Raw genomic sequence first — 27,096 nt, 5'->3', positions numbered from 1 at the left:
TCCTAGCCCTCCACAGTGGTTGAAAACAGCAAATTATAGCAGCTAGGACTTGCAATTAATTAGGAATTCCAATATATCCAACCAAGTCTTTGATAGGAAAGCTAAGTAAAGTATCCAACTTGGGTCTCAGATATCTAAGAAAATCACTGAAGGGGCACCTGGGTGGCTCAGTTGGTTAAGCAGCCGGCTTCGGTTCAGATCATGATCTTATGGTTCTGTGAGTCTGAGCTCCACATCAGGCGCTCTGCTGCCAACACACAGCCCACTTCAGATCCTTTGTCTCCCTCTCCCTCTGTTCCTCCCTTGCTCATCCTCTCTCTCTCAAAAATTAATAAACATTAAAAAAAATTTTTAAATGAAATTAAAAGAAAAACACATGATGTAAACAAGTACTGGATGCTATGATCAAATCCATTTTCCTAGTGGCTTGACAATTTGGGTAATACCAAAGATCTTCAGTACCCAGCTCTTCTAAAAGGTTCAATGCAATATTACAATTTCACAAAAGATGTTTTCGGAGGTGTGTACACCACATTTTTCATATTTTTCAAAATCCTCTTTTGGTATTTTAAACTCCAGTCGAAAGAAGAGATCTTTCGTCTAGCTTAAGCTATCACCAAAATGAATGTGCATGGTATAATTTCTGATGTCGTTATCAATGCTGCTTAAGTTGTTAAACTAGAATGTAATCTTATCATTTTAGTGTGTCCTGTGAAAAGCTGACCTTTGTAAGTTTGCTTGGTATGTCATCCATTATCAGAATCATCTCAAAGAGACTATATCCATTCTCTGAGAGAAGTTCCTGATCTTAGCTGGATTCATCAATTAGCTCATCTGTTTCCACTTCATTTGGTGAATCCTCTTCATGTGTGCCATTTGAGCCATTTCCATTAATAATTTGGTCCTTAAGGCAGTGTGTCTTTCAGTTTCTTGGATTTTAATAGATCCTTTGACATATTAACACATTCTCAAAAGCAGTAGATTATATAGAGTTTATCATCAGTATTGTTTCTTAGTATAACCATAAGAAAAGGCTAAGCAAAAAGTGGAGAACCAATATGGTGGGTGTAACTTGGGTGCCAGACTTTTCTCTTAGGCAAACCATGGTCGTCACATGTTCCATTGTCTTTGGTCCTGTTGATGTTAATTTCACACACATAACATCCATTTCACAATACTGCTAAGGTTTTTATCCACAGTGACTACAGTATGAAATCTGTGATTGTATATGTCCATTCCTATCATCTGCCAATACTCTTGACAAAGCAGACAATGTCATACAAAGATCTTGTGTATTTCTAATTGTACTGCATAGGTTTAGAAAGGGGATCCATTCTAAGTAAACAAACTTCAAAGATACATTCTTTTACCATAAGTGATGAAATAAAATATTTTGTCAAGTAACAAAATGGATCTAATGGTACTGAAATGTTAGAATACTTAGGATTTTTTTTTTTAATGTTTATTTATTTTTGAGAGAGGGAGACAGAGAGACAGAGCGTGAGTGTGGGAGGGCCAGAGACAGGGAGACACAATCGGAAGCAGGCTCCAGGCTCTGAGCTGTCAGCACAGAGCCCAACGCGTGGCTCGAACTCACAGACTATGAGATCATGACCTGAGCCGAAGTCGGAGGCCCAACCAACTGAGCCACCCAGGTGCCCCAGGACTTCTTAATATTAGTTATCATACCACTATTTATATTGAAATGGTTACATGCAATTCCTGATTAGGACTTTTAAATAATGATCTCTTCAAAACAGGCTGCCACTATTACTGAAAACTGAACAAAAGGTGGAAGCAAGTGTCATTACCGAGAATTTGAATGTTCAAGTGTTTTTTATTTTATGTAAAGCATGAAACATCACACAGCTTCACCCTTACTGACAAATATATTACTGAATTTTTTTTGGCTAATATGACTGGATTTTGACCCCTTTTAAAAATTTTTTATATCAAATATTCTAAAATAACAAAGCTTTTCCTCTTTTGTACACAGATACTGCTATATTTGTCTACAGTTAGGTTTCAGATTTCAAATTCTAACACTGACTATCACTGAGAAGCATTGCTAACATCATTCTTGGTTGAATTTTTGCTTTGAATCCATACTTTGTTGCTACATGTTAATATATTTTCAAGTGTGCTTTCAATTTTCAATTAAGTTCATTCAGGTCTTCAACTTGAAATCCTTTTTAAAATAACCATCTTTAACCAAATGGCAAATTGGAATTATCTGTAAGATTTTTCCTTTTAACTCCACTTCTTTACAAAACCCTTTCTTTGGACAGCAAATTCACTTGTGTGTATAAGTCCTCAAAAAGAAACCTATTTCTTCACGTAAAGCTGAACACAAGACTGGAGCAGCTCAAATTCTATTGGATTTAACACTTTAAGATCATTTAATGTGGATCCAGACCAGCAGGACCCCCAGGGGAGAGCTGCTCTGCAAACATAACGTATTCCCTGAATCTTGGCATCTCTAGGAGCTGGGGGCATAAGCTGCCCCCTCACTATGCTCCTTTACAGAAAGCCTCCAGTGTCTCATTTGTTTGTGCTCATTTACCATTTCCAATAGAGCATTCTTGGTAGCTTGCTTTGATGCTTCTAACGAATCTGATGTTCCAGAAAATGGTCTTCTGGAAGTCCAATTAGTATAATTCACTGAGCAAAATGACCAATATCTGTAGATTTATCAGTCTGCAATGAAAACTCCCAATTTAATAATCTTCTGGAATACTGTTCATCTGTACGTCACCTGATAAGGCATCAAATCATCTGGACTATTTCTCTTCTATTTCCTCTGCTAAACAAACAGTGTTGTAATCACTATAGAGCCAATAAAGGGAGCTCTTCTGGAACTGAGACCCTGGGCTTAGCACTTTCTTGCTTCCTGAGTTGCATCAGATACCTTTGTAAGCGAGCTCACAAAATCCCTTTGCCTCCCATAATACCCTTGCAAAGTTACAAGCAAGAGCTCTGCACAAGGTGGGTGTGTAGGGCCCAGGGGCTGTTGTGCTTTGTTTGGTACCATGCCTCCCTCATCTGGCAAATGAGGCCTTACTCTCTGAGGGTACAAATTCAAACTTGCAATCCTCAGTATACCTCCTCCTAATTAACAAGACTCTTCTTTTACCTCCCTAGTGTGTGTGTTCCACCTTTACTCAAAAAGTTATGATGGGAAGTATGTGTTAAAATTAAATTTAAATTAAAAATACCTCAATGTATTGTGGATCTTTATGGCCTTAACAAATTGATACCTAAATAGGTTTTAGGTTGTCTGCATTATTAAGACTTTTATTTCTTTGTGTCAAAAATTCCAGTGTTAAATATAGGTAAGTGAAATAACATATATCAAATCTCAATTTGCACTTAATTAAAAATTTTAAATTTGGAGTCATATAATATAAATGTTACAATCCCATACATTCAAAAAGTTTTTGAAAAGTTGATTTTCAAAAGCCATGAAGGTCTACAAATGTCTTTTAATGAACTAATAATTAAAACATGGCTTTTGGAAATAAACAATTTTGAAACAAGTTCAATATGAAGCTAGATCAAGAATCAAATATCAGCCTCAAATGATAATATCAAAAACCAGTAAGTTTAAAGATATATTACACTACGATCAAATGGGATTTATTCCCAGGATACAAGGGCAGCTTAATGTTCCCAAATCAATATGATACATCCTATCAACAAGAGAAAGTATAAAAACCATATGATAATTTCAATAGTTGCAGAAAAAGCATTTGACAGAGTACAATATTCATTCATAATAAGAACTCTCAACTAGACCTAAAGTAGGTCTAGAGGGAACATACTTCAACATAATAAAGGCCTTATGAAAATATGAAAAACCCACAGCTAACATCATACTCTGGGGAAACACTAAGAGTTTTTCCCCCAAGGTCAGGGAAAAAACAAGGATGTCCACTCTCACCACTTTTACAACATAGTACTGGAAGTTCTAGCCACAGCAATCAAAAACAAAGAAATAAAAGGCATCCAAATCGGTAAGGATGAATTCAAATTTTCACTATGTTTAGACGATATCATACTATATAGAGAAAACCCCAAAGGCCACCAAAAAACTACTAGAACTGATAAATGAATTCGGTAAAGTCACAGGATACAAAATCAGTATACAGAAATCTGCATTCCTATACATTGATAATAAAGCAGCAGAAAGTGAAATTAAGAAAACAATCCCCAGACCCGGGACCCAGAGCAGCTCACAGGTGGTAAACAATAGCTCTTCAAGTCTGCAATAAAAAATGGCCTCCAATAAACCTACATTGCAAAAAATGAGAAAGAGAACGGAAAGAGTAAAAAAGAAGAGGCAGGGCCTGAAGAATTTGTGATGAGAATAGTACTGGGCCGACGTGTAGTGAACAGGAAAGTGGAGTACTTCCTGAAGGGGAAGGGATCTATAGATGCTGACAATACTTGGGAACCTGCAGAAAATTTAGATTGTCCAGAGTTAACTGAAGCATTTCTTAATTCTCAAAAGCTGGTAAAGAAAAAGATGGCACAAAAAGAAAATCTTTATCTGACAGGGAATCTGATGATACCAAGTCAAAGAAGAGAAGAGATGCTTTTGCCAAAGGTCTTGATCCCAAATGAATAATTGGTGCCACAGACAGCAGTGGAGATTTCATGTTTCTCATGAAATGGAAAGATTCAGATGAGGCAGGCTTGGTGCTGGCAAAAGAGGCAAATATGAAGTGTCCTCAGATTGTAATTGCTTTTTATGAAGACAGACTAACTTGGCATTCTTGTCCAGGAGATAAGCTCAGTAACTGTTTGCATTGTTTTTTATATACATTTATACATATGTAAAATCCGGGTCTTGGTTTTTTGATTTATTAGTGTGAAGAAATAACATTCTAATGAAAATCAAGTTTCACATGTTTGTTTTGAAGTAGTATTGGGGGGAGTTGTTGGGGGTTTTCCATCTATACCACTGGGTATTCTGGGCAAATGAAAGCTTCCTTTATCAGAAAGGAATATTTAAGAATATGGTATATTATTCCCCTGCTTTAGACAACACATTTTCTAAATGTTGGGGGAAGTCTTCATAGTTGTTACTCAATCAGAACTTTTTGTTAACTCCTATATGCCTAAGGACCACTCTGGGTTTTTTTTTGTTTATTTGGGTTTTTTTTGTGTGTGTGTATACTTAAAATACATATGTAAATGGTTTTCTTTTTTTTTTTTCTTCCTTTTTTTAACATTCCCCAAAATAAAAACAGCATTTTATAACCATGGATAAGCTCATGTTTCTGGGATGCCATCATTTTTAGCAACCTAAGAAATAAATTGTTTAAATTGACATTTTTCCTGAAGCCTTAACCTTTAAAATTTTGTAATTAATTGTGCCGTTTTAAAAAAAATGTAAGCAATTTAAATGGGACAATTTGAAAAGCCATATCAGAATCCATATCTACATTCATACAAATGCAAGTTTATTTGCAAGATCCCTGAAAGGAAAATTTTATCACTACCAACAGTTCCCCACCCAATGAGAAAACTAGACAAGTCCTGGTGTGTTTTAATTAATTAAGCTAAACTTAGTTAAGTGAACATTTAAAGCTTCCTTCTAGTGACCTTTTCCTTTTCAAGAAATTGAAATCCCTGTACTGTACTAAGTGGTCATGATTCATGGAATCTTTAACACTTCGTTCATGGAAACCTAATCATAATCAGATGGTTAGAGATGTTGGCAATTTAGCACCTTCTGGAATAAATGGGGGGACAAACGTCTGTAATCTAAATTCTTGACCTGTGTGTTTCGTCTTTACCCCAACTCATTCCTTACATGTAAGCTTAATCTTCTCAGTATTTGAGTTACTGGTTCAGCAGAAACCAGGAGAAGCAGTACCTTTGTAGTCAGAATGTTATCCAACTGTATATTGTTTACTTTATTGTAAATACTGGTAAACAGTGGTCAATAAATAGTTTTATATGCCTTAAAAAAAAAAAAAGGAAAACAATCTCATTTACAATTGCATCAAAAATAAAAAGATACCTAGGAATAAATGTAACCAAGGAGGTGAAAGACTGGTACTCTGAAAACTATAAAACATTGATGAAAAAAATTTAAGACAACACAAAGAAATGGAAAGACATTCCATGCTCATAGGCTAGAAGAACAAATATTGTTAAAATGTCCATACTACCCAAAGCAATCTACAGATTTAATGCAATCCCTATCAAAATACCAACAGCGTTTTTCACAGAACTGGAACAAACAATCTTAAAATGTGTATGGAACCATAAATGACCCTGAACAACTAAAGCAATCTTGAAAAAGAAAAACTGGAGGTACCCAATTGCAGATTTCAAGTTATAGTACAAAGCTATAGTAATCAAAATAGTATGGTACTGGCACAAAAACAGACACATAGGTCAATGGACAGAATAGAAAATCCAGAAATAAACCCACAATTATATGGTCGATTAATCTTCAACAAACGAGGAAAGAATATCCAATGGGAAAAAGACAGTCTCTTCAACAAATGGTGTTGGGCAAAATGGACTATTTTCTTTCACCATACACAAAAATAAACTCAAAATGGATTAAAGACCTACAAGTGAGACATGAAACCATAAAAATCCTTGAAGATAGCACAGGCAGTAATTTCTCTGACGTCAGCCATAGAAACATTTTTCTAGATATGTATCCTCAGGCAAGGGAAACAAAAGCAGAAATAAACTGTTAGACTACATCAAAATAAAAAACTTCTGCACAGCAAAGGAAACAATCAGCAAAAACAACAAAACAAAAGGCAACTTATGGAATGGGAGAAGATATTTGCAAATGATGTAGCTGATAAAGGGTAAGTATCCAAAATATATAAAGAACTTACACAGCACCCAAAAAACAAATAATCCATTAAAAATGGGCATAAGAAATGAACAGAAATTTCTCCAATGAAGACATCCAGATGGCGAACAGACACATCAAAAGGTGCTCAACATCATCATCATCATCAGGGAAATACAAATCAAACCTATAATGAGCTACCACCTCACATCTGTCAGAATGGCTAAAATCGACAACACAAGAAACAAGTGTTGATGAGGATGTGAAGAAAAAGGAACGCTTGTGCACTGTTGGTGGGAATGCAAACTGGTGCAGCCACTGTGGAAAACAGTATGGTGGTTCGTCAAAAAATTAAAAATAGAACTATGATCCAGTAATCACACTGCTGGGCATGTACCCTGAAAATACAGCAACACTAATTCAAAGGGATACATGCACCCCTATGGTATAGCAGCATTATCGACAACAACCAAATTATGGAAGCAACCCAAATGACCCCTGACTGATGAATGGATAAAGATGTGGTATATATACACAATGGAATATTACTCAGCTATAAGAAAGAATGAAATCTTGCCATTTCAACAACATGGATGGAGTTAGAGAGTATAATACTAAGTGAAATAAGTCTGTCAGAGAAAGACAAGTACCATATGATTTCACTCATATGTGGAATTTAAGAAACAAAACAAACAAGCAAAGGGGGAAAAAAAGAGAAAACCAACAGATTCTTAACTATAGAGAACAAACTCATGGGTGCCAGGAGTGGGGGAGGGAGATGGGTGAAATCTGTGATGGGGATTAAGGAGTGCACTTGTTGTGATGAGCACTGAGTAATGTACAGAAGTGTTGAATCACTATATTGTACACCTGAAACTAAAAACCCTATGTTAACTATACTGCAATAAAAATAAAACACTTAAAAGATATTTAAAAAATGAGAACTCCATCATGACTATCTTTGCAACTTTTCTGTAAATTTAAAATTATCCCAAAATAAAATGCTTATTTAAAAATTAAGATGAAATAAATGAATGAAATACAATCAATCACATGTCCTATTTAGCAATACTAGATACAGATGATTGTGAAAAGAGTGACAGCGATGATAATAAGGGAATAATTATGCACGTCTTCTATGTTAGTAGGAATACATTTGTGAAAAATAAAGGCAAATTCAAGAACAAAAGTCACTAACTTATACTGGCATAAAAGGCAAAAAACTTCACTGATGCTAAGCCATTTGCAGTAAAATAATAATGAGCCTGTGGGGAGGTGGAGGAGGAGCTGGGTGGCTGCTACAGAATGTTCCCTGGGGATACTGTAGAGCATATATTATATGCCAGTTCAGTAATGGCTCAATTCAGGAAGTGTACCCAAAAACCCCACAAATTATGTCCACCCACATTTCCAACTTTTGTAGAGGTGTTAGTTGTAAAAGGCACCAGGATCTCATGGCCCTAAAAATTCCCTTCCTAGTCTCCCTCGTTGGGAAGTCCTGTCAGAGCCCCATCCAACACCAGAACCATATGGCCCTGGGTCCAGAAACCATCTTGGCATTACTAACCCACCTCTATGAGTTTCAAAGATCCAAGGAATACCTTACGGTTAAAGCCACGTAATACCTCATAGGTATCAAAACTGATTTCTTTGTTACTGGTTACCACTGCTTAAACTTGAGAGAAGCGGGGTCTTACCTGCTGGAAAAATGATACGGTCCTTCAAAAGAGTAGGCTAAAATAACCATCTATTAAGGCAACCAGGGTCTGCTGCCCCACACATTTCACAGACCAGCAGTTCCCAGCATGTTGTCTTCAGAACTAGTGAGTCGGAAACTCTGGAGCGGGGCCCAGGAACCAGTGTTTTAACAAGCCCTCCAGCTGATTCTGATGCATACTGAAGTTTGGGAACCACTACCATAGGCCATACAGTACAGTACTGAAAATCTGTTACCAGTAACCCCAAACTAGAAACATCTGTGGACTCAAGTCTAAATGAAATTTTAAATGAGAATTTCAGAGTCATGCCCAAAGCTTCTTTGTGTCAAAGCAGAACAGAGCCTAAATTTTTTCCTTAGTATTTCTTACCTGGAGGGATATGAAGTCTATATAACAGCTTAATTTTCTCATTCATTTCTCCATTATACATAACATCTGCAAAAACAGAAAAGAGACTGAGTATATGCAAATGGTTAAAGTACATTTGTCATGACACAAACTCACTGTGGGGAGAGAACTTAGTAAGGTCAATACTTGTTGACCCAATACCTCGTTGCCGCTACCCCCAGACACACTATGTTTGAAATGAAAATGTAAAAGGTAGCGATTGGTCACTATTGACCGGTAAGATAACCTCGTGAACTTTGGCCTCATACAGTCTGAAAGATTTTAACTTTTTGTGCAAGACTTAGGAACGTGGCTCCTAACAGGCCACCACCACACCCTGGGTACCAGAGGAGAACAAGGGCAATGACCTTGTATGTTGACAGTGTGGGCCCTTCTCACCCTCCTTAAGGAAGCATAAAATTAGACATGAGAGGAGCCTGCAGAGTGGTTTCTAAAATCACAAAATCATGTCAGGCCCGTGCCCAAATACATTTCATCGTGTGGTCTGCCTGCTCCACAGTCCACCTTGTCTTGTGTTCATGGACTCCCGTCCCAAATTAACTTGCCACGGTGAAGACCCACAGAGTCCTACCGAGACAGCTCACAAATGCTTTGAATTCGATCAGATGATCCATGTTGTCATCCAGGAGCCTGAAAGTCCTTTCAGCGAGGATCTCCGTGTGGGCCCCACAGGTCCAGGGCGAGACAAGCTGAAACAGGTGTGTAAACTGCCGGACGTCTATGCGGTACTGCTCTGCATAGGGCCTGCTGGGGTCGTGGCGTGGGGCCACCGGCCTGGGCTGCTCCCAGTAGCAGCTCATCATGTGTTCTCTCTTAAAACAAGAGAGAGGGATCTTTGAGAGATGGTGGTCCCTGGAGGAGCCCGCATGCTTACAAGCCACGGACCACACAGCCCTCTCTCAGGACTCACCTGGCCTTGGAAAATATGTATTGAATAAGCAATATTATAACACAAGTGAAAACAATTAAAGCACTTGCAATCTCATTACTCTAACCAGACATGCAAAACATTTCCCTTGTTACCTTCTTGTACTTCTTACCCACATGAATATGTAATTTTGACCTCTTTTTCTAAGGTTACTTTTTTCATGGTAGCAAACTACACCTAACAAAATTTACGGTTTTAACCATTTTAACCATTTTTTCAGTGTGTACTTTAGCTGCCATAGTGTTAATTCTAGGAGACCTAATTTTTATTCTATTGTCTCATAAAATCACACCTGAAAACGACAAAGCGCTAACTAAACAAGTCTACAGAATACAGCAGAAACCAGTAGCATGGGTTGCCTGTCAGGAGGGAAAACGGGTGGGGACCCCAATGTAGAACCAAGTCCTTTTACTGCATATTTGCTTACAGGTTTTGAATTTTGAACCAAATGACTATATTAACAATTCAAAAAAACCAGGAAAAAAAAAGGGACTCAAAGTCTTAGGACTATACCAACAACTACAGCAATCAAAACTGGCCCTGTCCCTGAGGCTCGCCTCTTTAGGACCATCTTTTACACCCATACTAAATCACCTCCTTGGGCATCTCGACTCATAGAAATGGCTCCCAGTGACTGCAGGGTTCTTCACAATTTCACTGCCCTCCACCTGTAAGAGTGGCACAGACACAAGTGTGGATGCTGTAATACGCAAGCACGTATCCTTGGATGAAAACCAAAATGCCATTTCTAATTTTACTGTTGTGTTGGTTGGCAGCCGAATTCTTCAAATAGTCTTTGTAGAATTGTGAAAGATGCCACAGGAACTTTTCAGTGTGAAACAAAGGTCTAATGAATTTCCATTCCTAAAAGCCCCAGACATACTATGAAATTCCATGTACATTTGTGCATCCTGTGATGCTAAACACCCACAGAATCCTGCCAAGAAAACAATTACAATAAGCAAACCAAGGACTTGGCACTGTTGGACCTCATTAGTGGAACTGAATTTTGAAAAAATCAAAAACACTTTAGCAATACAGGCTACAGTTTGGTTTGTGTATCCCTGAGGAACTCATCCTACAGAAACTGCAGCACCGGTGTCCAGATAAAGGCACAGATTGCTCAGGGCAGCAGTTTATAAAGCAGCAAAAAACTGGAAACTTCAATGCCTCTCGATAGGTAAATGGTTAAGTAAATTATGGTTCAACCCTACGGTGAAACTGTACAGCTATTTTAAAAAAATTTTTAATGTTTTTATTTATGTTTGAGAGAGACAGAGACAGTGTGAGTGGGGGAGGGGGAGAGAGGGAGACACAGACTCTGAAACAGGTTCCAGACTCTGAGCTGTCAGCACAGAGCCCAATGTGGGGCTCGCATTCACGAACTGTGAGATCATGACCCGAGCTGGTGGGACACTAAACTGACCCACCCATGTTCCCTGAAACTGTACAGCTATTTTTTACATGAGAAAAGATCTGTATATATTATCTATAAACATATCCATGATAAAAAAAACTGCAGGCTAACATGTAGCATAATCTGTTATGTGCGGAAAAAAATGTGTGTGTGTGTGTGTGTGTGTGTGTGTGTGTGTGTGTGTGAGAGAGAGAGAGAGAGAGAGAGAGAGAGAGAGAGAGAAAGACATAGTATAAAAGGGGAAAAAAAATCAGGAAAGATACTCACCAATTTGTTAATAGGAATTACCTGTACAAGGGTAGGACTGCAGGTGGAGACAGGATGAGACCCTTTCATTTTTGCTTAAAAGTTTCTTTTTTTTTTTTTTTGGGGAAGAATAGGTATAATTTTATTTTCTTTGTTTTGTGATTTTTAATTAAAAGTTGAAAATAAGTCTTAACCAGAATGTGGAAGCAAGCAAAATATTAAAGAGACCAAATAAACTTTTAAAAATTTATTTTGAGTAAGAAAGAGCAAGAGCAAGGTGGGGGGGGGGGGTGGGCAGAGAGTGGGGGAGAGGGAGAATCTCAAGCAGACTCTATGCTGCCAGTGCAAAGCCCACTATGGGGCTCAAACCCACAAATCAGGAGATCATGACCTGAGCCAAAATTAAAAGTCATACACTTAACCAACTGAGCTACCCAGGTGCCCCCAAATATTATTAAACAGCCTGATAATTCATTCAAGAGTGAATGAATTTAACAGATCATTAATAACAGCAGGTTTATGGAATACATAAATAACTGTTTTTCAGGTCTTTGGTGTTTCCAGAAATATTCTGTGACACCAAGTTTGTATTATATTGTTCACATCTTACTGGGGTAAGATTAATGATACTATTCTCAATTTGAGAGAACAGGAGACAGACATCACAAATCTGAATTTATATAATTTGAAAGACTGCTTTACAACACGGATGGACCATGAAGGCATTATGCTAAGTGAAATAAATCAGGCAGGAAAAAAAAGAAAAATATTGTATCGATCTCAATCTTATGTGGAATCTAAAAACAAAACGCTAAACTCGGAAAAAGAAATCAGACTTGTGGTTCTCCGAGGCTGGGGTGAGGAGTGGGGGAACTGGGTGAAGTGGCCAGAAGGTACAAATTTCCAGTTATAAGAAGCACTAGGGATGTAATGTATGACGTGACGACTATAGTTAAGGGCTATATGGTATACTTGAAAGTTGCTAAGAGAGTGGATCCCAAAGTTCTCATCACAAGGAAAAAAAAAATTCTTAAGCTTACTGTAGTAATCACCTGACAATATACGTAAGTCAAGTCATCATGCTGCATGCTTTAAACTTACAGTGCTGGATGCTGGTCATATCAATAAAACTAAAAGAAAAAAATTGCATTCAAACCTTAAAAAACTGCTTTAAATTACCAATAAAAATAGATTTCATTAAGTACCAACCACATGGTTCATCTTGAATAGGAAAGAGTATGTAATGAAGACGGTTAGAGCTACTGCTTGTTAACACAGAAGGATCATGCCCATTCATTCCAGGCTTAGGGAAGGATGCAGTGAAGTTATGGAACAGACTCCTTATTAATAACCTATCATGTATTTATAAAGCAATGGAAAGGTATCTCTATGTGAACCTTTCCCTGAGAAAATGAAATTCTGACTGAAAAGACCAGAGGTGTATGTAAAACCCAACTGGAGAACATTATACCCCACACAGTACTTAGGCAAGTATTAGGACACATGACGTCAGGCTATGAAAGCCAAGGGAATTCAGAGAAGGCCAGAAGCATGGAGAGAAAGGACAGTCTGACAGGGCTCTTACGTGGTGGGGCACATGCAGACTCTGGGCCCAGAAGCACTGGAGCGAGTACATAAAAGTGCTGTACAACGCAATCAGACACCATGATTATCATGCTATTTTCCTGCAATTTCCTTTGGAAGTGTATCTTAAAAAAATATTTTGTATTTATAGTTCTTAAGTTTCTATTTGTAGTTAGTCCTAAGAGTTGGAAAGCTAACTACAAATAAAATTTCATTAAGTACCAAACACATCGTTCACAGGAAAGACAGAAATAGGAAAACAGCTCTACCTTCTTTAAATACTCTTTGTATTAAAGATGAACATGGCGGGGCGCCTGGGTGGCTCAGTCGGTTAAGCATCCAACTTCAGCTCAGGTCACGATCTTGCAGTTTGTAAGTTCGAGCCCCGCATGGGGCTCTGTGCTGGCAGCTCAGAGCCTGGAGCCTGCTTCAGATCCTGTGTCTCCCTCTCTCTCTCTACCCCTCTCCTACTCATTCTCTCTCTCTCTCTCAAAAATAAATAAACATTAAAAAAAATTAAAAAAAAAAAAAAAGATGAACATGGCTAGTACTTAATGAATTTTACTCATTTAAACCAATCTTTTAAATTATAGAAATTCAGATTTGTGTCAGGTCTTAGACCGAGAACAGTTAGCCTTAAATAAACGAAATACTTTCACGCTAAACAACACACTTGTCTACCTGTCTTTATGTTTCTAGTATTCCCTATTTTTCCTCCTCGAAAGTCGAAGAGAGGTGGGGGCTTGGGACACCAGTAACCTTTGACTTCATATTTTCTCTTCTCAACAGAGGAAACTATCAAACTTGAAGACAGGGGATGTTCACAGAAGACATGGATCTGAGAAGTCCTCCCTATACATCCTGCTCACTAGGAACGAGGGTGCCAGGACTCTAGGCCAACAGCCATTTCAGTGACTGCAGGCAAATATGCCACGACAGATGTGCACAAGGTTCAGACCACCTCTACTGCTCTGCTTAGAAGCACCTGACGTGTAGCTTAGTACTATTTCCATCAGTTTGACAATCTGAGTTCAGGAAGGACAGCAGCTCAGAGTCCCCACCAGGAAGGGTCCTGGAAGCCAGACTCCAGACTTGCTTTCTCCAACTGTCCTTTCTTTCTCCCCCTTCGCTGCCATAGTGTCAGGTGTGGGTCACCTAAATCCTGCCTGTCTTCCCCATTTTCATCTGCTGTTTCAAGCAAGGACAGTTCTAGCAGGGTTATGGAAAATTTTCTTTGCTGGGTGATTTAAGTAGCAAGATCTGGATATCTACCTCAATATCCAAATATTAGAAATACGGTTTAGTATATTTAGTATCGCCAATGATAGACTCTAAGGTCATTTTAAAATGAGTAAGACTACGTGGCAACATGGAAAAGTGCTAGAAAGAGTATCAAGGGCAAGTCAAGTATAAAGTAGCGCGCTCTATAAAGCCAAATATCAAAATATGTCGATATGTATTACGGAGGGGAGTAGGAGTCATTACAAAGCATAGGAGGTGGTGATGATAGTAACGGTCACTGTTCCACGTACTCAGGCCTGAGAACTCCATGGAGAACCGTGAAGAACGGGTTACCGGTACCCAAGGCCCTCAGCAGAGCACAGCTCTCGTGTGTGAGCCGCAAGCAGGCGAGGAGAAGATGGAGCCAGCAAGTGGGGCAGCTCCGGCCTCTGCTGCCACTGAACAGGCGCGTGGCAGACTCTGCAGCTTCCACATGCTCACCCACCCACCCCGGCAGGCCGACAACATGGGCTTGGCCTTTCACTCCCCCATTTGCCCAGAGTTTCCTACCTTGAATAAGTCATAGAGTTCTTCCAGGTCTTCAGGAAGAATGGAGACTTCTGGGGTAACAACGCGGAGCTTGAAAGAAGAATGAACAGCAATGGAGTGAGTTTTGTGCCTGCACTTAGGAGGATCAGAGGAACAGGGGGCTCTTCTTGCTTGCAGGGGGGCGAGGGGACGCCAGGCGCCAGTCCTGTCTACCAGAGCAGCCTGTTCCTCTCTGACGCAAAGATCACCATATGGTAACTTTCTCAAGGTGTTTACCCTCAACCTTTCCAATTCACACATCAGTGCCTCAGGACAAATGTGTAGGTTCTGACAGAAGTCAAACTCTAGCAAAGACGGGGCTTGGGCAGGAAGTTCCTCCTGAATAACAACGAACACTGCAGGCCTTCTGTGCTAGGCATTTTATATATCGGACTTCATTTAATCCCGGATGCTGGGTATTAGTATCCTCATTTTACAACCGGGTAAGCTGGGGCTCACGGTGGTTAAACTGCTCACAGTCTGACTTGAGAACCTCTGCTGTTTCTATACCAGGTCATTCTAATTCAATGGGGGGTGGGTACAAAGCTGGCATTCAGTTTATGTATTTATTTTTAGTAATCTCTACACCTAATGTGGGGCTTGAACTCATGACCCTGAGATCAAGAGTCACAGGCTCTTCTAACTGAGCCAGGCAGGCACCCCAAAAGCTGGCATTCTTATGAGACCAACAGGAGACCAGAGCCCAGGTTAGTGCCTGACTGCCATTCTGATAACCCTTGACTCACCACATTCTGCTTTGTGGTATCTTCATGGCCTTGGAGAACCCTGATCCTGTGCTTACAGCGCAGGTGCTCAATCTGCTCCACAGACTGGTCTCCAAATTTCTGCAGAGAAACAGAGTCACTCATGCACAGAATCCCTTTTTGCATACAAACAGAGGAAAGTAGTAGTAGTCAGGGAACCTCCCTCAAAACCCACCTCTGAGAAAGTTTCCAAGAGGGCGAGGGTGGGGATGGGGCCAGGTCCAGTTACCTCATAGGAGTCCCGGATCAGGTCAGCAATGTCAGTCACAGGGTAAGGCTCCTGGTCATCAGAGAAAAAGGCATGGTGGCTGCCGACTGAGGGTCCAGGGCTGTCCTCATTCTTAATGTGATCTAGAAACCTGAGCACACAACCCACCTTTGAAGCACTGGTTTCCCCTCTCACCCGAGCACCACACCACACCCACTACCTTCACAGGGGCCATGAAACATTTCAGAGCATTTTCAAACAGAGTTCATTTGTCTTCAAACACTGGGAGGAAGGCAAGGTAGCAACCACTGTGCTCCTTTAGAGAAAAGGAGACATCCCTAATGCCAGACTTGTTGATCTGGGCTCCATGGGCGGGTTTGCAGAGATCGGGAACTCTCTGGAAGTCAATACAGAGTTCTGTGCATATGTGCAATTGTAAGCTTCCACAGTGTTCTGAAAGGGAAACTCTCATCTGTCTTTCACCTTGCCCTCAGCTCCAAGAAACCCAGGTTCCAGTCCTCAGCCTCATGGGGCTTTTCTTTCACTGTAACACACCAGCCCCTGCACATCAAATGTCTGAAACCTCCAGCTAGCTGCCTGAGACCACCATTTCCTAGTGCCTACCTGCCTCATTCAAGGCCACTCTGAGTGTGTATCTCCTCAGAGAAAAGCACTGAGAGCCCACTCTCCTCCTGTACCCTCTCACTAGCTGGAGAGGAGTAGGGAAGATGGCGCTTTTCACCACACACAGCCAACAGTGCCACCTGATGGGATGACAAGTGGCAGAGTGGAAGGAAAAATTCCACAATGACGGCCCTGCTGGGCACCTGCTGCTGCCTTTACCCATCATCTGTCTGGCAGAGCCCTCGGCTGCCCGCCTCGCCCCCCATGAGCCCACCTGCTGAGGACCATGAGGGCCTGGCCATCGTCCTTGCTGCTGCACAGGCCCTCAGCGTTGGCTTCCAGCACGGCCAGCCCCAGCTGGAAAATGGCTTTGATCCCATCGTAGAAGAAGCAATCCACAACGCTCACCGCACTCTCCAGAGGCATAATGCTGAGGAACAGCGTCAGGAACCACGAGAGAGAGATGGACGCTAGGGCTGAGAGGTCGTTCATGTGCTCCGCCAGCTCGGGGAGGTGCTCCTTGATGAGCTCCTCAAAGACTGACTGGTCCACCTGGGCCCCTGGAAAAGGCAGGCCATGGAGACTTGGTTGGGCAGGGAGTCACACTTTCTAAAGTTAGCCTGAAACTGAAACTAATCTGAGATGATCAGAACAATGAAACCAAATTGGAGTCCAGAAAAGGACTCACACTTAACTGATTTTTGACATTGACTAGGGTAATTCATTGGGGATAGTATTTTCACAAAATAATGCTCAATCAGAGGATACCTGTGTGGGGGAGGGGGGAGGGGGGTGGGAACCTCGAGTCCTACTTCACACCATACAAGAAAATACATCTGAAATGTGTCACAGACCTAAATATAAAAGCTAATACTATAAAGCTTCTCAAGGAAAATAGAGGAAAAAGGCAAAATTTCTTAGGACACAAAAAAGCACTAGCCACAGAAAAAGTTATAAATTGGACTTCATGAAAATTAAAGACGGGTGTTCTTCAAAAAACAATAAAATAATAATACAAACTGCAAACTCAGAAAATATCTGTAATACATATACCTGACAAAGGTCTTGTATTCAAAACAACAACTCTTGCAACTTAGTCATCAATAACCAATTTTTTCTTTAAATAGGCAAAAGATGTGAGCAGACACTTCAAAGGAGACAGTAAACAAATGGCCAGGAAGCACAGAAAAATATGCTGAAGATCCTTAATCAAAGAAAGGCAAATTAAAGCCTCCATGACAGGGGCGCCTGGGTGGCTCAGTCGGTTAAGCGTCTGACTTCGGCTCAGGTCATGATCTCACAATCCGTGAGTTCGAGCCCCGCATTGGGCTCTGTGCTGACAGCTCAGAGCCTGGAGCCTGCTTCAGATTCTGTGTCTCCCTCTCTCTCTGACCCTCCCCCGTTCATGCTCTGTCTCTCTCTGTCTCAAAAATAAACATTAAAAAAAAATTAAAAAAAAAAAAAAAAAAAAAAAAAAAAAGCCTCCATGACAGATCCCTTTTACCCACTAGAATGGCAAAAATTAAAAAGACAATTCCAAGGACTAACAGGGATGTGGAGCAGCTAGAACTTCTACACTGCTGGTGTGAGATGTGTGACTACAGAATATCTTGCTTTGAAAAACAGTTTCTTACAAAATTAAAAATACATCTAACCTAGGACCTAGCAATTCTACTCCTAGGTAAATACTCCAGAAAACAGACAAACTTTATTCACAAAGAGACTTCTACAGGAATGTGTATTGCAACTTTACTTACAATAAAAAACCTGGAAACAACTCAAATCTCTACTAACAGGTGACTGGATAAACAAATCATGGTATAAATGTATAGTGAAGGGCTACTCGACAATAGGAAGGAACAAATTACTGATGCACCAACAACCTCATGTTATACAAAGGAAGCCAGACACAAAAGAGATTACATTCTCTGTCATTACATTTATACCAAGTTCAAGAATGGGTTGAACTAATCCGTGGTGATGGAAATCAGTATCCTGCCACAGGTGGGGAAGGGGCAGAAGGGAACTTTGTGGGTTATGGAAATACTCCACCCTGCACTGGGTGGTGGTCACAGTGTGCACATTATCACTGACAGTCTGCTGGTCACCGAGGAGTATGAACTGTGCCATTGCAACACCATCAACAGATGACCGCTTTGGCAACTTGCCTCCCGATGTCCCTGAGGTCTGATGAATCTGTACTACCATGTACAAGGTTAAACTGCCTCCCACAATATAAAGTACAAAGGGGAGTACTCAGGCACATGAAGGGAACCAGGAAAGACAGTCTAAAGTGTACCGAAAGACCACTAAAAGGCACCAAGTGGTCACCTCCTTCCCAGCTAACCCCCCCTTTACTCTCAGTGGTCATCACATTCCCTCAGTTCTTTGGATACCAGTCTTCAGAAAGCTTCTTCTTCCTGCCTTGCTCCTACATCCAGTCCTTTGCCAAATTCTGTCTCAAATTCGTTCTTTGGTTTCTGTTCTCACAGCTGCCACCCTAATATTAGGCCACCTCCAGAAAGGGTATCTAAGAGTATCACCAAGCAGAGGCAATTTTTCTGTCACTTGTCCACTAGGAGGTGCTGGACCACAAAATAATGCAAGTTCAAATCAGCCATAAGAAGAAGAGAAGGCATCAAGTGTGTGCCTGTGAGCTGTGGGGTCATGGGTCTGCCCAGAGCCCAGCAGCAACAAATGGACCTTCTCACTATCAACGTATGCAAGTGGTGGGGGTACGGGGGCGTTTCCAAGTGTGCCCTTCAGGTCCAGCCTCGAGGGTCGCCAGCACGGCTCCATATGCCTCCTGTCCTCGGGGCGAAAGGGGTCATCTGTCTGCATGAGCTCCTTGGATACTGAGAGGAAGACCACCCTCCGTTTCCAGGCCACAGGGAAAAACCTCTCTGGTTTTCACTCTTCAACTTGTTTCCTGAGCCTAAGAAATTTTCTTTTCAGGTTACCTCAGTACACCATTTTGCTAGAATAGTGCAGAGAATTACACCGGTTAGTTGTGCAAATTCAAGAGCCAAGCAGGGTTTGTACAGAGACCAGCTGAGCAGCACAGGGGATTTTTTACTGAGAACTGATGACACATGTCTTGGCCCAGGCTCTGTCCCTACTCCCCAAGCACAGAGGATGAGGAGGAAGGGGAAGGAGGCACATTACCAATGACTCGGTGGTTGAAGTAGTCGGGGAGCATCCGCTCACACACAGCAACCAACAGCCAGAAGGCCTCCTCCTCCTTGGCATACAGCAGCAAAACAGAGGTCAGGATGTTCATGGACTGCTCGGGTTCACAGAGGAGGGGACAGTTAGTGACCAAGGCACACAGACACTAAAAACCACACAAGTCAGACTGCAGATGAGAGACCCAGGGCAGCCCAACCACACTGACACTCATGAGGTGGAATGATCACGTTATCAACATGGTCCCCACAAGACACACCAGACTGAGTGACCGGCCATCGTCCCGTTACTGTCCCCATCTAGTAATGCTGAGCCTCAGGCTCAGGTCAAATCCAACCATTCTGTATGTTCAAACACACACAAGACATTCACACACTGATTTTGCTTATTTACAGGAAAACAAAGTTTAAAGTCTTCTATTTTCAAATATCAGAAACACCTCTAACCCCGTCTCATGCTGGGGCCGGAGGGCAGGTGTTTTAATTTACTGAGTTTTATTTTGTGCTTCTTTACCACATCCCTGAGTAAACTTCCCAAGCAAACTCAGCAACTGCTCCAAGGACATCTTACCTCCACTTGTGCTTCCTGAAGGAAAGGGACTGACCCCAAACATCTTTTTCCTCCCCAAACGGCACTGATATTTTTTTAAATAATCCCCACAACTTCTGTAGAGATCTAGAAAAATAAAGCTCCACAGAAGGGTTATCAGTGCCGTCCTACAGCGGAGGCCTGGAGGGGTGGTGGAGACAATCTGTCCTACAGTGGACAGCAACTCAGCATGTGCACTGCTCTTTGCTCCAAGCAAAGTTTCTAATTTCAAGTAATCAGCCTGTTTGACTATATGAAGATGATTCCTTCCGCCTTATTTGATACATTCTTTCAGGGAAGGGACGAAGCACAGAGCCCTCACAGAACAGTCAGTACCAGACAGCCAAGAACACCAGGAGCTGAAGCCCAGCAGATCAACACAAGACATGGACTCAACGCAAGACTGCTCCTCACTGCACGCCTCACCTGGCAGTACCCAATTTTAGGGTTCCGGTGGGCATAAGCCGTCAGGACTCTCCTCAAAGCAGCAATTCCGGTTTCATTTTGGAAGGCGGGGTGCTCTGGTAAGGAACGGTGCAGGTCCCGTTCTATCTCCTCCGTCACCAGGCAACATTTTCCCATGGACTCCTCCACCAGATTACCATAGTAACCGGGATGCGAGGCGAGATCAGTTACGGCATCTGACGATTTAAAAGTAATTTTTCAAGGGGGTGGATTACCAGGATAGAGTCAACATGGGGAGGGGGCTTGTCCTGCCGGAAGACCTCAATGGGGTCTCATTACTTGAGGGACATAAAATATTTTGAGACCACACACAACCAAAAGGACTTCATTTCTGCCAAAAATAAATAAAGAAAGAAAATGAAATAATGTGGCTTTTCTAAGAATAACCTTACATAGAGGGAAACAGCTCATACTAGAAATAACTGTATTAATATGTTTTTAGTAAGTTGTATTCTCTTGTAACAGGAAGAGTGGATATGTGGGTGTATTCATACATACAGATGTACACACAATTTTCATATATTCACTCAACAATAAATTACTGAGCATGTATGTGCGAAACATGCACAATTATGCTTAAGTAATCACACAATTATCAAGGAGCCAACAAGCCAACAACAAGAAAGTCTGAGGCCGGGATCATGATGTGCAGGTCGACTAAGCATAGCCCACCTACTGCTGACCTCCCACCCAAGCCTCTGACAGGCAGATGACATCAGGGGTGAGGCATCCATAACACATGAGGATCCCATTCCCTTATCAGCCAGCACCAGGGCACCTGTGCTTCCAGCCAATGGTCCCGCTTGGGCGCTAGTGGCAGGTGGGGCTCCAGTCCTGAGACCAGCCCCACACAGGGAGGTCCCAGGAGAGCAGGGCAAGCAGAAAGGGCCCAGTTCTGCCTTTAAATGCTAGCTAAGGTTTTTTACTTCTGACTGGGTTTAGTATACTACGCTCCTCAACTCTCCCATCTGCTGTGATTCCCATCACATCTGATAAACAACCATTTCGGCACTCCCCTGTCATCAATGCTTAATACTAACAGCTGTCACTCATTACGCAACAGCCTAAACACCACAGCAATCTTTCTGTCAACACTACTGCTTGAAAGGAAAGACAGCCCTTTATGAACTAGCCTTTTTTTTTTTTTTTAAATAAAACGTGTGTGTATTTTCATTAAAGAGGCAGACGATAAGCCGGTGGCATTAACAGGTGTCACTCATTGGGTGGTAAGATTATGAGTCATGTTACTTTCTTTGCTCGTTCCTCTCTGTTTTCTTTCCAACTCTGAGTAGGGGTTGTTTTTATTAGATACAAAAATACAGAAGGCATTTTTTAATTTTAAAAAGGCCTGTCTTTGGTAGGCAGCTACAGAAACAAGGCAACAGGTGGGGGGGGCTCAGAATGTGAGACAAGGTGAGCAGTGGTAGCAGACCTATCAATAAATGCCAGCAAGTAGGTCAGAAAGCAGGAAATGTGCATCTGGGCACCCAGGGCTGGAGAGGTTATGGGCTTGATTATCTGGGGGAGAGACTGGGAAGAAGGAAGACAGAGGGTGAGGTGGGGTGAGAGTCAGCATGAGGCTGACATGAGAGAGGAATATAAGAAATGTGCAGGGAGAGGCTCCAGGGTGGCTTAGTCGGTTAAGCTCCCGACTTCAGGTCATGATCTCAGTTTGTGAGTTTGAGCCCCACACCAAGCTCTGCACTGACAGTACGGGGCCTGCTTGGGATTCTCTCTGCCCACAACTCAATCTCTCTCTGCCCCTCCCTCCCTCCCTCTCTCTCTCTCTCAAAATAAAAAAAAATAAACTTATAACAACAACAAAAAAAAGTGTACAGGGAAAGTCCAGGTGCCCAGGCTCGGCCTCTGGGAGGCCCATGCTGACCTGAGAGCAGCAAGGCCACTGAAGGAAAGGGGACCTCCTCACCATGCCTCCCGCTGCACCCTGAAAGGATCAGCTAAGTCACACTACTGGACAACAGGGCCTTCCCTTCCTGCCCGCAGGGCCCCACCTCCTCTACCGAGCCAGATGAAACAGCCACACTCAATGCAGAGAAAGACAAACGCCTGCTCAGCCTGTCTCTGGAGAAGTTGGTCCCTGTCTCTGCGCACCCATCAGTGAGTGTCACCAAACAGCACCTGGGGCCTGAGGCCAGACAAGGTCATCACTGAATGGGTCAAGTGGTATAAGAGGAAGACGTGGGCAGAAGAAAAAATGTCCACAATTGTACCTCTTAGGGACCCTGTGTGTCTTCAACAGACAAGGGACCAATTGAAAGTATGATGGGGGCGGGGGGGCGCCTGGGTGGCTCAGTCGGTTAAGCGTCTGACTTCAGCTCAGGTCACGATCTCGCGGTCCGCGAGTTCGAGCCCCACGTCGGGCTCTGGGCTGATGGCTCGGAGCCTGGGGCCTGCTTCCAATCCTGTGTTTCCCTCTCTCTCTGCCCTTCCCCCATTCATGTTGTGTCTCTCTCTGTCTCAAAAATAAATAAACGTTAAAAAAAAAATTAAAAAAAAAAGTATGCTGGGGGATTTATTTGAATGCCACTGCAAGTGAACAACATACACAGATTTTTGTTTGTTTAGTGTATTTCAGAATGCATGTCCTAGAGAGATACTTCCCTTCTAGAAGGTTCTTTACAGAATTCTCAGGACTATGTATAGACTCAACATTATTTTTAAAAGAGAGGAGGTCACTTCAGCCAGATCTCACATTGACCAAGGAGAACATCGCAGCCCAGGGGTCTCAGGCAACTTGACCCAGGTCCCACAGGTAACACAGTAAGAGTGCTGAAGTTCTGGGCTGGGAACATCACAGAAAGAATCTAAAGATGGATGACTTGCCTGCACACACACATTGTTCAGATCTGGGCCTCTGTTCCTGTTCTGCTCCAGAAAGAACTTTTGGCCTCAAAATACCAGAAACACTTACCTGAGAAAAGCAGCCAGAGTTTGCCACGTAAAGACTCAGGGATCCCCATGGCTACAAGCTTCCGGATCTTCTCTGTGCGAAACATACACACGGTTCTGCCATATTCCACAAAGTGGTCATTCCACAGGCTTATTTTTATCTGCTCCCTGGACTGCAAATGGAAATTTTGTTAATGTACAAAGAAGCCCGTCCATACCTTCCACTACAGCCCATCCAGAATGCATAGCAGAGGGATGTTGCCTCTGTTAACAGAGGAACCAACAGTAATGGGCAACTGGGTCAGCAAATATTTTTGAAACACTTCCAGGCACAGAGGATGTAAAGATGAACAACAGTGTACCAGCCCTTGTGGAGTTCAGAGCCCAGCAGGAAGGTTTACACAAATAAAATGCCATTTTCTTGGCAAAGTTGATCGTAAGAATATGTTTGTACAAACACTCAAGTCACCCAAAGCAGATAGGAGGGAGGGGTGGGAGTGGGGGACGTTAGGGAAGCTTCTCAGGATGTTGACAGCAAGCCAGCTGCTGAAACACAGGTCAGCTCAGAGGGCAAATGAGGGCAAGAGGTGGGTGGGGATCATAATTTACCCTGAGCTCTGCCACAACCAGAAGAAAAACTGAAACCTAAAAAAATTACATTGTTCTCATTATCAGAAACAAGAAAGATATCATTTCTCTAGGCAACTAAAAATCCTTTAAAATCATCTGTAGATGGTGGGGTCTGGGTAGCTCCATCGGATGAGCATCTGACTCTTGATTTCAGCTCAGGTCATGATCTCCTGCTTTGTGGTTTGAGCCCCTTGTCAGGCTCTGTGCAGACAGTGTGGAGCCTGCTTGGGATTCTCTCTCTCCCTCTCTCTCTCTCTCTCTCTGCCCCAACCCTGCTTGCACGTACATGCTCTGTCGCACTCACACTCTCTCTCAAAATAAATAAACTTAAAAAAAAATTATCTCTAGATGGCTTTTTAAGCAAGAGGTCCATAGATACCCCTGGCACATGGGTCCCAATGCAGCTTCCTTCTAGCCATCGTATCTTTTAAGAGTACAATTTCTAGCCCATTCACCCTATTGTATGTAACATTGCCCTTACATTCTCCCTACAAAGAGGATGAGTATAAATAAATGTAATAGAAATATCTTCAGTCCAGTAAAACTACAGTATAGGAGACCTTTTGTTCCAGGAGAGAAACAAGAAACATTGTAAAAGGAACCCACACAGACACCACTGGGTAAGAAGAGAAACACTTGTTCTGTATCTGGAAGAACCCACAGAGGACAGCACTGATGGCTCTATAGGTCACATGGCCAAGAGTTTCGTCAAAGAGCCACTTAATAGGGCAGGTAGGAAAGTCATTGCCCTTGGTCATTTGACCACATCCTCCATGTATCCAGATGTGCCCAGGCAACTGGAATCAGCTGACCCCCTCCCACTACTGCCAAAGAGGAAGAGGGAGGGGCGCTAGCCGCTGGGGCTGCACGGCCACCCGCACCACACCTGCTCTCCCGAGGCCTGCGGGGCTGGGGCTCAAGAAGGCAGAGCCATGCCACCCACCATTCGCAAGTCGGGGCTCTGGCTGCCTGACTGCTGGAAGACAGATATCAGGGCCTCGGGGTGCAGGCGCGGGCTCTTCTCTTTTTCACTTTCCTCACTATTTTGAGAGGACACCATTTCAAGATCTCCAAACTTGTGGTCACCGCACATGCTTGTTGAATGAAACACAGGTGAAGTCTGCTGGAAAGAAAAGGAGGGGAGCCAGAAGAAAGTCACCGCTTTACCTATGGAAGAGTCTTTGTTTTGCCTTTGGAGGCATGAAGATAACATACTTAAACATGCCTATTAATGACTCAAGGGAAACAGACTAACATTAGACCCAGCAGATTTGATCCTCATTGTGCTTTCCCAGTAAGGCTGCTCACACACACCTAGCATGGGTCCAACAGGGAGCCAGCCAAGCACCATTTCTTGTATGCTTCCAGAACTGAGGATGTCAATCTTCAAAAAACAACCCTACGGTACGGAGAGACTATCTCCTTTCCTCCCTCTCACTGCGTGGGTAAAAAGAGGTCAAGCAAGAGAGGGACGGGCGTGTAACAACAGGAGACAAGGCCCCAGCAGATCCGGGTCTGTTTTACAGCTGTCCAACCTTAAGGACAATGTAACGTCTCTTTTAACAAGTTACATCTGCCCCCAAATAACATCCAAAGTCAGGTGGGGGGCACTGACCCTTCCAACCTGTGAGGGGGTTGTTCACTAACCTGTGGGTCAATTCCCCAATCAAACCCTCCAACCTGTGAGTGGTGCCCTGTCAATCCCTTTGCCATATGGGTGTCTCCCACCAACCTAACATATGGAGGGGTGCCCATCAGATCCACTCACCTCTGCTGAGGGGTGCCCTATGAACCCCTGTAACCTGTGAACAGGGGGCCCCGTTAGCCCCTCCAACTGCTCATCTGCATGGGGCACCCTCGGACCTGTGTAGCACCCACTCAGGATCCCTCGAGTATCAGAAGCGATACAGTGTCTGGTACACAGGTCCAGTCATCTCTTACACACTTCTCTCATACCCAAGTAGATTAGTGTCACGTGCACACCCTTTAGAGATCACTGCCCTGGAGGTGGTGAGGAAAGAGACCTTCATTTTATAGGATCCCACTGTTTCTAAGGATCATACCATGTCTTCATCTTGGGAGGTGTCATAATGCACGGGGTGGTTGGCGTGCACCTGCTGCAGCCTCACGAGCAGGCTCCCCACCAAGTTATCTCTGTCCTTTAGCTCAATGAACTGGAAGGCCATCTTGCTCCTGATGCTGACAATGACGGGATTAGGTAGCAGACTTGTGTCCTCCATCTTCTCAATGCTCACCACCTATTGCAAAAAAATTATACACAAAGGTGCAGCAAGAGAAAAAGGAGGGCACGCATTTCAGTTACATATTTAGAAAATATCATGTGCTAGAAAGTAAAACCAAGTAACTTCAATAAGAAACTGATACAAAGGTTAAAAAGTGGTAAGGCAGCAAGCATATTCACAAGAGCCAAAAGGTCAAAATAACCCAAGTATCCATCAGCAGGTGAACGCAGAAACAAAATGTGCTCTATCCACACAAGGGAATATTACTCAGCCTTAAATAGGAGAGAAATTCTGACACCTGCTACAACACGGAATGAACCTTGAGGACATTATGCTAAGTGAAATAAGCCAGACACAAACAGGCAAGTGTTGTATGATTCCACTTACAAGAGGGAACTAGAGCTATCACATTCAGAAAAAGAAAGTAGAGTGGTGGTTGCCCGGGGCTGTGGGAGGGAGGATGGGGAGTTAGTGCATAATGGAGACAGAGTTTCAGTTTGGGAAAATGAAGAAGTTCTGGTAATGGGTACACAATAATGTGA

The 27,096-nt window shown here is 42.5% G+C and overlaps 1 protein-coding gene and 1 pseudogene across 3 annotated transcripts in view; one reads left to right on the top strand and one right to left on the bottom strand.

The window, feature by feature from the left end:
* Positions 1 to 27,096, bottom strand: part of TBC1D8 (TBC1 domain family member 8) — a 112,158-nt gene that overhangs the window by 5,457 nt on the left and 79,605 nt on the right. For 2 of the 3 annotated variants that reach the window (XM_042931969.1, XM_042931971.1), the window contains exons 7-17: positions 26,375 to 26,569; positions 25,255 to 25,434; positions 23,704 to 23,854; positions 20,733 to 20,947; positions 19,698 to 19,815; positions 16,807 to 17,092; positions 15,930 to 16,059; positions 15,683 to 15,781; positions 14,919 to 14,987; positions 9,524 to 9,764; positions 8,914 to 8,979 (exon numbers count right to left, since the gene is read on the bottom strand). In XM_042931969.1, coding sequence (XP_042787903.1) covers positions 8,914 to 8,979; positions 9,524 to 9,764; positions 14,919 to 14,987; positions 15,683 to 15,781; positions 15,930 to 16,059; positions 16,807 to 17,092; positions 19,698 to 19,815; positions 20,733 to 20,947; positions 23,704 to 23,854; positions 25,255 to 25,434; positions 26,375 to 26,569 — 1,750 coding nt within the window. The remainder of the gene's footprint in view (positions 1 to 8,913; positions 8,980 to 9,523; positions 9,765 to 14,918; positions 14,988 to 15,682; positions 15,782 to 15,929; positions 16,060 to 16,806; positions 17,093 to 19,697; positions 19,816 to 20,732; positions 20,948 to 23,703; positions 23,855 to 25,254; positions 25,435 to 26,374; positions 26,570 to 27,096) is intronic. The other variant, XM_042931970.1, reaches the window with a different exon arrangement.
* LOC122214793 lies at positions 4,079 to 8,448 on the top strand (annotated as a pseudogene).

This window comes from Panthera leo, chromosome A3, assembly GCF_018350215.1.
Source record: "Panthera leo isolate Ple1 chromosome A3, P.leo_Ple1_pat1.1, whole genome shotgun sequence".
Classification (NCBI taxonomy): Eukaryota; Metazoa; Chordata; class Mammalia; order Carnivora; family Felidae; genus Panthera; species Panthera leo.
The sequence above is the reverse complement of the archived record's forward strand: the minus strand, read 5'-3'. Positions and strand labels throughout refer to the sequence as shown.